General features: G+C 34.5%; 1 protein-coding gene across 1 annotated transcript in view; it reads left to right on the forward strand.

The window, feature by feature from the left end:
- The window catches only part of Cad87A (cadherin-87A), a 109210-nt gene that overhangs the window by 31544 nt on the left and 62666 nt on the right, over positions 1–15000 (forward strand). The window contains 1 exon segment of the mRNA XM_067132564.1: positions 63–124. Within this exon segment, the coding sequence (XP_066988665.1) occupies positions 64–124 (61 nt within the window). The 5' untranslated portion in view covers position 63.

The raw sequence follows: 15000 nt of genomic DNA on the forward strand, positions 1-15000 counted from the left end.
AACATGAAATTTGAATCCCCATATTGTCAATTTTTAACAGAGTAATTCTCTTTCCTCTACAGCATGGCGCGAGCGAGGAACCTGGCTTGCTGTCTGCTCGCGACGGCTGCTGCCTTTATGTCGGGTAAGTGTTTAGAAGTGTTTAGAAATCTCCACAGTATCTACACATTTGCACTTGAGGTAGTTAAACATTTTTGTGGTGTGTGGTACTAACTGTTTTCATGTCTGGTAAGTGTTTAGAAGTCTTCACATCAGAGTAAGTGTTTAGAAATCTACAGATATCTACACATTTGCACTTGAACTAGTTAAAACATTTATACGACTTGTGGTAGTAAATGTTTCATGTCGCTAAGTGTTTAGAAGTGTTGAGAACTCTCCATAGCTTCTACACATGTGCATTTGAACTAATTAAAACATTTATATGACTTGTGGTAATAAATGTTTTATGTCGCTAAGTGTTTAGAAGCGTTGAGAATTCACCATAGCATGTCGCTAAGTGTTTAGAAGCGTTGAGAACTCTCCATAGCATCTACACATTTGCACTTGAACTAGTTAAAACATTGCTTTGATGTGTGATACTTTATGTTTTCTTGTCGGTTAAGTGTTTAGAAGCGTTCAGGAATCTCCACAGACATCTAGACATTTGCACTTGAACTAGTTAAAACATTTCTGTGCATTGTGGTACTAAATGTTTTTCCTTTTCAAGTGGCTGTTAAGCTTCGCGTTCAGCTTTCTATATCATTTGGTAAGATACGAGACGAGTGACGTCATTTCCTCTGCTGATAATTCACATTACAATTGATCCCCGGTCTTCCTTTCCTGCCGAAAGCGACCGGATTCGCTGAACAGTATAGCACTAATATGTAGTAAATGTGCCTCAGTGTAGAACTCAGTTCTAGAGGTCCTTTATTCCTCACACCGCTGGACTGTGGAACAGTCTCCCTGAGGATGTAGTGTAATTGGAACTTCGAAAGTTCAAGCACAGATGCAATGCATTACTACCCTAAAGCAATTCTCCTTGTATTGTATAATTTACCTAAAGTTTTATCTATTTATTTATTGATTTGTTAATTTATTTTTTCTTCTCTAATAACTGATCTCTTCTTCTGTATTTCCTATTACCTTCTGTTACTTCTTTCAAACGAACACCATAATATTCTCTGGAAGCTTGAATTTCAAGTCAGTGTCCCTGTGGGCTTGTTCTACATGAATAGGGTTCATCTTCTGAATAATAATAATAATAATAATAATAATAATAATAATAATAATAATAATAATAATAATAATAATAATAATAATAATAAAGTCTGGATATTCCACTCTTCCCTGACTCTCTGTCTCTCGCTGGAAATTGGTCGGATTTTAGGAAGACGAAAGTTTTAATGTAGTTTTTGGCTGCTTGCAAGCGTTGCTATCTCGGATCGTGCAAGTGGATTTCGTTTGTTGTTTGTTATGTCTATTAATTCTTATATAATCTTAGTTCTTCTGCGGTTCAATTATTTAATTTCATAGGGCAGTTTTTCAACTATTGCTCATTGAGTTTACTGTGTGTGTATAGATTTTATTTATTTGGTTGCCAAGTGTGATGTATATATATATATATATATATATATATATATATATATATATATATATATATATATATATATATATATATATATATATATATATATATATATATATATATATACACACACACACACGTTACTTTTATACTTACAAATTTTAAAGTATAGTGAATTTGATATTAAGTGATATTTCACAAATATCATTTAATATCGAATTCACTATATTTTATATATAAATTGCGTTCAATTCTTGTTTTCCGGAAGGTAAACCGTTCATCAGAGCATCTAAACCGAAGGCTTAGGTTCTAATCCCCCCAAAAGGGTGTAAGGTATAGTGAATTCGATATTAAGCTGTATTTGTGGCCTAACGTTTGCGAATACATTATTATATATATAAATGCGTTTGTCTGTGTTCTGAAATATTAAGAATTTGAAAATTACAATCTAATTCAGCTGACATTTTAAGTGTTATTGTATAGTTATTGCAATGCGTTATTTCTCTCTCTTATCGTCTCGTCCGTATGATTGTACATTCATTGTAATGCGTTCTCTCTCTCTCTCTCTCTCTCTCTCTCTCTCTCTCTCTCTCTCTCTCTCTCTCTCTCTCTCTCATCGTCCGTGATTACATATGATTCTGCTCAGTCCCATTTGATGCTAATTAACACAAAACTTTTATGATGGTTTATGAAATATACACTGAGTATTCCTCTCGATTCTGCTCAATACGAGAAATGACTCAACTAACCCATAGGCATTCCTTTTACTCAAAGTTCATCTCATTTTGCAGTCACGGACGAAAAGCCCCGCTTCCTAATTATAAAGATTAGCCATTCCTTTCTCACGATCCTCGCCGCATTGGATTATAGAGATTAGAGCCTCTCGGATTTGGGGGAAAGTTCATTCGGCAGCCATTAAAACGGAATATAATTAAATCACGCGATTTATTGACGGCAGACGGGTCAGTAGAATGCGCCCATTCTTTTGTTCTTGAGTATTTTTTTTCCTTTGAGGTACTGTTGTAGAATGAAGGTAGATGGTAGTTACTTAAGAACGACCTCGATGGCGTGCGCTAAGCTGCGCTGGAACCCGGCGCTGCCCGTCACGTCTCCTTTACCTTCCCGATTTCCTACCTACCCCACTCCCACCCGGGTGGACAAACAGGTTTGCAGGAGGAGGGTGGATGTGTCATGTCTTCCCTAGCCTCCCGATCCCCTGCCTACCCCACTCCCACCTGGGTGGACAAACAGGTTTGCAGGAGGAGGGTGGATGTGTCATGTGTACCCTACCCTCCCGAACCCCTACCTAGCCTGCCCCACCTGGGTGGACAAACAGGTTTGCAGGAGGAGGGTGGATGTGTCATGTGTACCCTACCCTCCCGAACCCCTACCTAGCCTGCCCCACCTGAGGTGGAGAAACAGGTTTGCAGGAGGAGAGTGGATGTGTCATGTCTTCCCTACCCTCCCAATCCTGTAGCTACCCCGCCCCCACCCGGGGCGGACAAACAAGAAAAATCTACTCGGATTTTATTATTATAGAGCGATGCCAACGTAGAAGGACTTCTATTTGTAATTTACTGTTTAAATAAAAGATTTATTTTTTCCTCCAATTTTATTTAATATTATTTAATATTTGTCACCTACACGTGTGACTTTTATAAAGTCAGTGTTAACCAACAAATGTTTCATATCGAAGAATTCCATATGCCTTAGGAACCTTGTACACACACACACACACACACATATATATATATATATGTGTGTGTGTGTGTGTGTTTGTTTGTGTGTGTGTGTGTGTATGTGTGTGTTTGTATACATATACACACACTCGTGTCACACGTGCAACGAACACTTGTTAATATCGACCAAGACGAATTCTTCGCTTCCTATAACAGTCCCCCTTCGACGGTGCTTCTCGAGTCCTGAGGCCAAAACTCTTAGCGGTAAACCCATAATAATGCTGATGGCAGAAGCTAAGGAGGCCTCTCGCGGGCGCGCAGGGGAGTATGGAAGTGGGTTGGTGGGCGGGTGGGTGACTGGGAGGGTTGTGGAGGGGTAGGGAGAGAGAGTGGGAGTGTGTGTGTGTGTGTGTTTGTGTCTGCGGTTAGTCTTATATTGAGGTCATTCCGGTGCAAGCCGCCTCCTTATTCTTCCAGCCTTGTTCTCGTCTATTCTTCTTATTCTTTCCTTTCTCTCGCCGCACTCTTCTCCTTCACAAACTTTCTTGTTCTTCCTGTTAACCCTTATTTGTTCATTTATTTCCTGCTCGCGTCTTTTATTATTTGTGTATTTTTTTTTCTCCAGCGCGTTTCAATTGTATATTTGCAAAATATTCGCTCCTTATTCTTTTATTTGTTTGCTTCCATTTTTTTTTTATATCCATTCTTCCTATTCTTTCAATTTCATTCTTTCTCATCTTCCCTCTTCTCCATGTTCGTTTATTCCTATCGTTCATTCTTCCACTCATTCTTCCTCGGACAGTTAGGTATCTGGGTTTCTTAAGAAGACTGTTCCCACAGACCTCTCTCTCTCTCTCTCTCTCTCTCTCTCTCTCTCTCTCTGTCTTAAGTGTTTTGTCCTCTCCTCGTTAGTTTCGTAATTGTTGGAAAATATAAAGAAAATATAAGAGAAAAACAGCAAATTACTGTATTGTCGATTTATGTCGAAATTAATTTTTTTTTCCCATTTTGAAGTTTTTTATCCGGAATTGTTTGCAATGATTTTTATTATTTTTATATTTAGTATTTTATGTTGGTATTAATTTATTTTTTTTATATATTGATAGTTTTGATATAGAGCATTTATTGTTTTCTTATATTAAGACGTTTGATATAGAGCATTTATCAGATTGTTAAATGAAATATGAAGAGAACTTATATTTGATTTTAACTTGAGTTTGATTCCATTACTTTATGTATATGTATATATATATATATATATATATATATATATATATATATATATATATATATAATATATATAATATATATATATATATATATATTGTATATTTATATATATATATATATAATATATATATATATATATATATATATATATATATATATATATATATATATATATATATAAACATTTATATACATACATATCTACACACACACGCACATACACATTGTGTGTGTGTGTACAAAATAAGGAAATCAAACTAAAGTTAAAATTAAATATGAGTTCTCTTCATACTTCACTTAACAATGTGATAGATGCTGTATAACAAACCTGTTCATACATAAAAAAAACAATAAATGCTCTATATAAAAAATATATATATATGTCAATGTGTAGGTGTGTGTGTTTGTGCGTGTGTATATAATACATCAAATAAGATGCACAGCCTGAGGTAATCACATAATCAGACCAACACCTTTCTTTTCGTAATTCTCCCTCCTCTTGTCCCACTTGCTGAAGCCTTTTCACTTTCTGCCACGATGCTTCCCCCGACTTTTCTCTTTGGGAAGTTTTTTTTCTTTTTTTGCTTCCTTTTGCTTTCTCCCCGCGACGGCTATCTCTTCTCTGCTTTCTTCGTGTGATTTCACCCTTCAGCCGCTGCGTCCTACAGCAGTCGAGTGACAGCTTAGTACATCATTTTCTGGCTTAAGGTATTCGAGGCGTAATGGATTGGATGAGCAAATATATATATATATATATATATATATATATATATATATATATATATATATATATATATATATATATATATATATATATATATATATATTGCTATGTATATGTATATGTATATGTATATGTATACAGAGAGAGAGAGAGAGAGAGAGAGAGAGATATTCTCCTTCTTTTTCCGCACCAATGAATCAGAGTGCGATTTTGGCATTACGTCATATTCTCCCGCAATTAGGTTTCAGTGCAAAAATTTTTACATTGCATTTGCTCAGTGTTTTCCCATGATTACCTGTTATTGCTGTGTATTTTCCACTTCTGTTTTGTTTGTTTCCTTTCGTTGTTTCTTATGTTTGTTTTTCCGTTGTTGTTTATGACGCGGACACCAGCGGAAGAGGCCGTTTAAAGATTTTTCTAAACCAGTCTTGAATAAAAATTATATTCTGAATATTTGTTTTCTAATCTGTATTTTATATCATTTGGCATTGGCCTAAGCTCACTCTCTCTCTCTCTCTCTCTCTCTCTCTCTCTCTCTCTCTCTCTCTCTCTCTCTCTATATATATATATATATATATATATATATATATATATATATATATATATATATATATATTGTTTGTATCAGGACACAGCAGGTACGGCGATATTCAGAGCAGAAAGTATAGTGCGTTTTCTCTTAAGTCTTCCTGTTGATGGTGAGGTATGGTGAGGATATGATGCACCATATGGGCAATACAGTGATGTTTGATCTTCCGACGGAAAGCTTTATATCTTAGGGTTTGTTATAAGGGAAAACAAAATTCCCAGTAGTTAATAAAAACGATTTTGAACAAAACCCATCAGTTGGATTCATGCAGCTATAACGGGACAGAAAAGAACCAGTGGTCCCAGCTGAGCGATTCTGGGAATTTCGCTCTGATGCAAAATGACTAAAAGTGAATGGGGACAGAGTTCCCTGCTAATTGCTTTCTCAAGGATTAAAAAGCACTCGTATCAAGTCACTGGACCGTTTTATCTGTGGAACAGCCACCCTACTGACGATTCAGTGCATTACTACCCTAATATAATAATTCTCCTTGTGTTTGAATGATTTACTTACATTTTTTTCTATTTATTTTTTTCTCTTTTAATAAGTGATCTCCTCTTTCTGCATTTCCCATTCGTTACCTTCTGTTACTTCTTTCTAATGAACGCCATATTCTTCGGAAGCTCGAATTTCATGTCAGTGGCCTTGTGGGCTTGGTCCATATGAATAGGGTCCATCTTCTGAATAATAATAATAATAATAATAATAATAATAATAATAATAATAATAATAATAATAATAATGTTCTAAAGGGTCCACAACAGTGTAACTGTTTAAGGCTCGTGTAAAATTAATAAAAGCTTTTGAACCCCACTCTGGGTTCAGCTTCAGATTGTGACTGAAGATGAACCCAGACTAGGGTTCAAAAGCTTTTACTAATTTTACACGAGGCTTAAACATTTACATTATTGTGGGCCATTTAGAACATTTATGAACTCTCGGGATAGAGAGCTTTTCTCCCAACAACAACAACAAAAAACAGCAATAATAATAATAATAATAATAATAATAATAATAATAATAATAATAATAATAATAATAGTAATAATATTAATAATATTATTATTATTGTGTATTATTATTAATATTATTATTATTTAATATTATTATTAATGCCATTATTATTATTAAACATGTAACGTTTTGGTGTCCATAATGCTTGGAATACGAAGGTCAAAAATCAGCTTCAGATGCTTAAATATCTAACACCAGGTGTCTCTTCAGTGCTTTTTCAGCTTGGCTCTAATGTTGTTTGTCTTGGGAGTTGCAGATTCAGTTGCTTGTAGGTTTAAGAAAGGCTCATATTAAGTTTTCTTAATTAAAGTTCGTCAGAAGGAATACTGTTATTTCACAATTATTGTTATCACTTCATGATATATATATATATATATATATATATATATGACTGTAAATATTTATAAATATTTACATTTATAGTGAAATATATGACAATTCTGTAGAGAGGAAATGAATTTACATTTTAACGGTCATTCATACGATATTGAAAGTTAGATATAGGTTGCATTTCCCAGAAATTATTCGATCAATAAATTCAATGATAATTGACGAATATCCCAGAATAAAGAATTTCAATTAATTTGATATTCATTAATGCAGAGTAGTTCATAAATTCCAGGTACATATATCTAGCACTTAATTAATAAATGGGCTTAATAAGATATTAACGAATGTTATCAACATATACAATGTTATTAGGGATAAGTTCATTACAATCGAATTGGTGTTGATTATGTGATTATGATGACCTAAAGCCTTAGATCGCTTCAATATTCACGTTTGAAATTTGGTCATTGCTTGATTATAATGAACGGACTCTTAATTGCGTTAACATTGATCCATTAATCTCTGTCAATATAATCACCGTCATCTTCTTCAGAAAATTTGTTTGTTAAATTTATTTTATTACTTTTGTTAGTTTTTTAATATAGGAACGGAAAATGTCTTATTTCACAGGTAAAATGAAAGCGATAGAAAATGAGTTTATGATTTTATCATTAAATCTGTGGTCTCACCAAACCATTAAAACGATACCTCCAAATTTGGTGTAAATATTTATCGAGCAATTAAAATACGACTTAAAAAAAAACACATGAAAATCACACCGTTGTTTCAAAGGCACCCAACAAGAAACAACATCAGTGCGAAGAACAATGGACTAATGACATGCTCCGTTGAGACCACCCAAGATGGCCGCCGTGATAGAGCAGGAGTGGTTGGTCGTGTCAGGAGAGAGACAACATTCTGTGTGGGTATATCAATGGGCACTGATGTTTAGATGTTGGTTGACGTTGATGTATGGGCGAGTGTGACGTTGATGACTGTTGAATGTTGAGAATAAGTTTATGGCATGGAATGTATATTTATGGTTATCGATACTGATAAGTTAATGCTTAAGAATATGATTGTGTATTAAATAATAAAATATAGGATAATTTTATATGATTATTTGAATGATAAAGGGGTTCTTTATAGTTAATTATATACATCACCAAAAGTATGTTTATACTATTAATAAAGTTAGGATTAATACTTACAATAATTTATTTATATCCAACCATAGAAATAATAATAATTGATATACAATTTAAATTTGAAGTACCTTTGAAAATAGCCCCAACCACATCACAATCTCTTCATTAACGATGGTTTCCCGTAGGGGGTTGGTGCCGCCAGTGCACCTCATGTGGTGCACTGTAGGCATTACTTATGGTTCTTTGCAGTGCCCCTTCCTTAGGCCCCTAGCTGCAACCCCTTTCGTTCCTTTTACTGTACCTCCTTTCATATTCTCTCTCTTCCATCTTACTTTCCTCAACCCTCTCCTAACAGCCTTTCAAACTTTTACTGTCAGTTTCCGTTTCAGCGCTGAATGACCGCGTAGGTCCCAGTGCTTGGCCCATGGCCTAAATTCTATATTCAATTCAGTCCAACTAGCGATGGTGAATGATAATAATAAACGAAAGCCTGACGACAGTGACGCCAACATTTCCGAGGAAAAAGGTCGTTTGTAAGGTCACCGTGACCCCGGATGGCTGCGCATGGAGATGACCTGGAGGTCACGACCCGGAAATGCGAAAAGAGAGGGTCCTGTGTAGGAGGGAGGGTCTTGTGGTAATGGGAATGGGAATGGTTTGGTGGGGAGGGGGGCGTGGACCCCCTTTTCATGGGGAGGAGAATTAGGAACTAGAAACTGTTGTCAATTATGTCTGATTTTTGGTTGGATATGAAGGTTTTTGCTGTTTATTTAAATAGGATTTAATTAGTATGTATTGAATAAATGTCGTTATATGTGCTTACATGAATGTCGTTATATGTGCTTATACTAAGAAGCACTTAATATATATATATATATATATATATATATATATATATATATATATATATATATATATATATATATAATATATATATATATATATATATATATATATATATATATATATATACTGTATATATATACACACTTTGTTTTGCAGGTGTAACTAAGATTAATTATAGAGCACACTTATATGTGCACACATACACACCTCATAGTTATGTTTACACACACACATATATATTTACTTATTTATTTATATAGATATGTATACAGACATACATACATATAATTGAACTGTTTATCTAACTATACACCACAATGAACAAAAGTCTTCTGAACTATATATAAATCTGTTGTATCCATTTAGAAATAACTCGCGTCATTCTCACAAGGCAGCCAAAGTCTCTCGGCGGCGATCGACTCCCTCTCCCCCAGGGCCGTTATGCCGTTATTCGCTTATTACTTTTTGTCTCGTTAATGACACGATCGAGGAAACACAATACCCCATTAAGACCGTTCGGTCTCTTAGGTCTCACCATTGGGACCAGGTGGATAATTTTGAGTTTTAGCAAGAGTTTAAAGGTTTAGAGTTACTTTTTTTACTTCAGTAAAAAATTGAAGTTGTTGGGATCACGGAATGAATACGGGAAATTGGGATTCTAGGAATCACTAGATGAATTCAGGGAAAATTGGAATTCTAGGAATCACTAAATGAATTCAGGAAAACATGAGACTCTAGGAATAAATTGATAGATTTAAAAAAAAAACTGAAATTCTAAGAATAATTAAATAAATTCAGGAAAGAATGAAATTCTAGGAATAACTTAATTAATTCAGAAAAAATTTTAATATCAGGAATAACTGATAAAAAAAAATAATTATGTTAATGAACGACAACTATACTTTTTAAGAAAAATCCTGTGGAAATATTTTAGTCTTTGAGTTATGAGTTGTAAGAACTACAGAAAATATTTTGAGTTTTTCGTTCAAGATTATGAAACAATGGCATAACTGGTTTTACAAACCACTGATAAAATATGAGTTTGTTAGCCACAAGCATACAATTAATATTAGAAACCACAACTACGTTTCGAGTTTCGAAAACCAGAAATATATATGTTCTAGAATATTAGTAATCCTCAACTATAAGACCCACTGATAAACCTTGAGTTACAGAAATCAACAAAAACTGTTATTAGGATTAAGGCTAATGGTAATGGATTTACCTTGTCAACTTGTCTAAGATCGCCTCTAAATGTTTAGAACCAATATAATTTTCAGCTCTCAGGAACGACAAGCTTAATTTTGAGGTGTAAAATTATCTCTGATAATTGATATAATTTTGTTATATAATAAATTTAAACATAAGATAATTCATTTACCTTGTGTACTTCTCAAAGATAAGTTTAATAGTAGACGTTAGGAACCAAAATAAATTTCAGGCCTTAAGAACCACAAGCTTAATTTTGAGGTGTAAAACTCCGGATAATTGACACAATTTTAGTAATAAAATTAAATTTTAACATAAACTTTTAAAAATAAAACTCAATTTTAACGTAAAATTGTAGTAATAAGACTAAATTTCAACATAAAGTCTTAGTAATAAAACTAAATTTCAACATAAAGTCTTAGTAATAAAACTAAATTTCAAAATTCTGGCCACTAAGGATAAGTTATAAAAGCAACCGATGATGGTCTTGAGAAGTCAAGGCGGATGGTGAAACCATTTTGTGAAAAAAATTTAAATTCCCCAGTCAAGGGCTTTGTTATTTTAGGCTTTATTTTCCGGCTACTTTGACAGCCCTTGTAGGCCCAAGCCTCTTTTTTTATGTGGCATAGACATAGAGTTTATGGACGAGGCTGAGAATACCGCCATTAATTAGTCTACTGGGCTCAATTATATCAGAACCCGGTTAGGGTTATTAAAAGGATGACCGGGCCTTTATATTTAATTAATTTTTTATTTGTCGTTTATTTATCTTTTTATTTATTTATATATTTATTTATTTATGTATTTACTTATTTATCAATTCATTTATTGTTTATACTCATTAGTTAAAGTCTTGAGCAAGTATGCTTCTCTGAAGTGTAGTAATGAGAGAGAGAGAGAGAGAGAGAGAGAGAGAGAGAGAGAGAGAGAGAGAGAGAGGAGTCCATAGTTCCCATATTGTTATTACCTGCTATTTTTAGTCTATCTCTCTTTCTCTTTCTGTCTGTCAATCTGTCACTCAGATGACCGACTGTTTCTATTCTGTCATTATATATATATATATATATATATATATATATATATATATATATATATATATATATATATATATATATAATGACTTTGTAGTAGCCTGATAGATGATGATAACTAGAAGATAACGATGTACGTTCATCATAATTTTAATGTTTCTGCTACCCCCAAGGTATTAAGTAATTTAGTTATTTAAATATAATGAATTTGTCGTAGACTAATAATGATGGCGATGACTAGGAAATGATGTTTCTAATGACATAAACGATATACGTTCATCATAAATGTAATGTTGGTGCTACCTGCAAGGTATTACTTAGTTATTATTAAAATATAATGATTATGAGCAGAAGGAGATGATGATGCTAATAATGTAGAAGGAGATGATGATGTTAATGATGATATTAATATAAGTACATCATAATTATAATGAAATCAGATAAGATCAAGAAAATACCCCAAAGTTGATATTAGAAAGAACAATTTGCCGACTTCTCGTCAATCGCTTCCTCCTTTATTGCAACGGCACGATTCTCTTTTATTTTATTAGCACGAATCCTACCGTGATTGGGAGACGAGATTCGAGGCGGCAACGGAAAAAGGGATACGGAAGCGAATCCGTGACTGGACCTGGGGTAGAATAAAACCAGTGACTGAGGGAAATTGAAAGAGAAAGAGAGATTCCAATGAATGGGAGATTTTGGTTATATAAGAAAGGGGAAAGTTTTCGTAAGAGTTATTCAAAGAGAATGGGAGAGATTTTGCGGTATGCGATCGCGTGCTTGTAATGGCTGATGATAATTGTGACCGAAAATATTATACTGCGCATGCGGACTCACACGCGCATGCGTCATACACATACATACACGTGCACGTACACTCACAAAATATATATATATATATATATATATATATATATATATATATATATATATATATATATATATATATATATATATATATATATATATATATATATATATATATATATATATATACAGTGTGTATATATATATATGTATATATATATATAATATATATATATATATATATATATATATATATATGTATATATATATATATATATATATATATATATATATATATATATATATATATATATATATTGCTCACGCTTTCACATAGTTATATAGATTGTATACACACAGAAATGGCCTTTATTGTTTCCGAACATATAAAGTAAACCTACTAATTATTAACTAAATCTGAAGTTATCGATTCATTCAACAACGTAAAGAGGCTTAAGATTATAATTATGACCGCTGAGCCGTGTGTTGCACTGAATTAATGAAAATTTAATGACGTCATGTTCTTTGTTCTGGAAATGTTAATCCCTGAATAGGTTATTGTCGAGTCATTCCATCTGTTATTAGTATTATTCACATTGTTATTATAAGTATTATTATTTCAGTATTAATTGGTTTTACTCCTAAAGATATAGGAGTAAAATTTTATGATAATGCGAATGACGTCATTTCGTCTTTTACGCAGTAAATTTTTAAAGAAATTAAGTTTAAATTAATTCCTTTTTTAGTTTTCTGAAAAGAAAACTATTGTACGGCTTTGTCTGTCCGTCCGCACTTTATTCTGTCGGCACTTTTTCTGTCCGCCCTCAGATCTTAAAAACTACTGGGGCTAGAGGGCTGCAAATTGGTATGTTGATCATCCACCATCCTGTCATCAAACATACCAAATTGCAGCCCTCTAGCCGTAGTAGTTTTTATTTTATTTAAGGTTAAAATTAGCCATAATCGTGCGTCTGGGAACGATACAGGCCAGGCCACCACCGGGCCGTGGTTAAAGTTTCATGGGCCGCAGTTCATACAGTATTATACCGAGACCACTGAAAGATAGATCTATTTTCAGTGGTGTTGCTTATACGATGTACAGAAAACTAGATTGCGCCGAAGAAACTCCGGCGCATTTTTTACGTATTGAAGTAATTTTACATGACCCATGCACACTTACACTGCTGAATGGTGGATGAAGCCTGGTGTGCAAAACTTGTTTTCGGATAAGAGGTTTTAAGTTACTCATACCATTTGCTTTCGTATATGAAAATTGTATGAACGGTTTTGTAAATTGCCATTCTCTCTCTCTCTCTCTCTCTCTCTCTCTCTCTCTCTCTCTCTCTCTCATTTCCATAGATAATTCGTCCTCCTGTGTTAGCGTCTGTTAACCATGTTATAGAAGTGGTAGGATAATTTAGGACAATTTATTGTATTTTCTTTGATACACACACACACACAGAGAGAGAGAGAGAGAAGGGAACATTATATCCACATAGCCATACATTTGTAACTATAAAACAAGGTCCAACTCAGAGCTGGTCCCAAGCCTGGATACATAATGGAGAAGGGTGGGTGGGAGGTTTGGAGTCTGGAAGGCCACTCACCAGTAAAACATCTACCAAAATCGTTTATGGAATGAGCCGTTCATTAAAAACAGCAACCCCGACTAATGGCTAAGCTTAGAAGGTAAGTATGAGGAAGAGTTAAACATCAACCAAAACCAATTATGAAATGAGCCGTTCGAGATACAAACAGCTGGAGGAGGCTCATTAAAAACAGCGACCCTGACTAGGGTATAAGCTTAGAAGAAGAATAAGAAGAAGGAGAAGGAGAATGTGAGTGTGCATGTTGACAGACAGAGAGAGAGAGAGAGAGAGAGAGAGAGAGAGAGAGAGCAACTCTTATTACGAAACTTCACAGCCTCATCTAAGGCAAGACGTTATGGATCTTCGAGACTCAGAGCAGAGAACTATTTAGAGGATAAGAGAGAAAGGCTCCCAGGCATCTCTCAAGAGAGATGTCTCTCTCTCCCTGTGTGGGAAGCGATGAGGCATCATGAATACTAACGATGCTTCTTCTCCTACGTCTTCAGCCTACAACTGGACAGAGCGCATTTGTTTGATCATCCTGCTGATGATGATGCTGCACAGTGGAAAAGGTGAAGAAGGGAATGGTGACGTCACTGGTAAATGGAAAAGGTGGAGAAGGGAATGGAAAAGGTGGAGATGGAAATGGAAAAGGTGAAGAAGGGAATGGAAAAGGTGAAGGGAATGGTGACGTCACTGGTAAATGGAACAGTGAAAAAGGGAATGGAAAAGGTGGAGAAGGGAGTGGTGACGTCACTGGTAAATGGAAAAGGTGGAGAAGGGAATGGTGACGTCACTGGTAAATGGAAAAGGTGGAGAAGTGATTGGTGATGTCACTGGTAAATGAAAAAGATGGAAGAGGGAATGGAAAAGGTGGTGAAGGGAATTAAAAAGATGGAGAAGGAAATAGAAAATGTGAAGGGAATGGAAAAGGTGAAGGGTATTGTGACATCACTGGTAAATGGAAAAGGTGGAGAATGAAATGGAAAAGGTGTACAAGGGAATGGAAAAGGTGGAGAAGGACGGAGGGCTTACAATAAAACGGCAACTCAAGAGTACCAGAGTATAAAACACAGACAACTTCAACACACGGCGCCTCCTCTTTCGTGTGGATAATGCGCGGAAGAGGAGACGCGATGTCTCGAGACTGTCTTTGAATTATATACTACTGCTCCTCGAACTTGTTGTTTTATTGAAGTGTTCGCAGCTGCCGTAACCAAGCTCATTCAATACAATG

Source organism: Macrobrachium rosenbergii, chromosome 31, assembly GCF_040412425.1.
Source record: "Macrobrachium rosenbergii isolate ZJJX-2024 chromosome 31, ASM4041242v1, whole genome shotgun sequence".
In the NCBI taxonomy this organism is placed as follows: Eukaryota; Metazoa; Arthropoda; class Malacostraca; order Decapoda; family Palaemonidae; genus Macrobrachium; species Macrobrachium rosenbergii.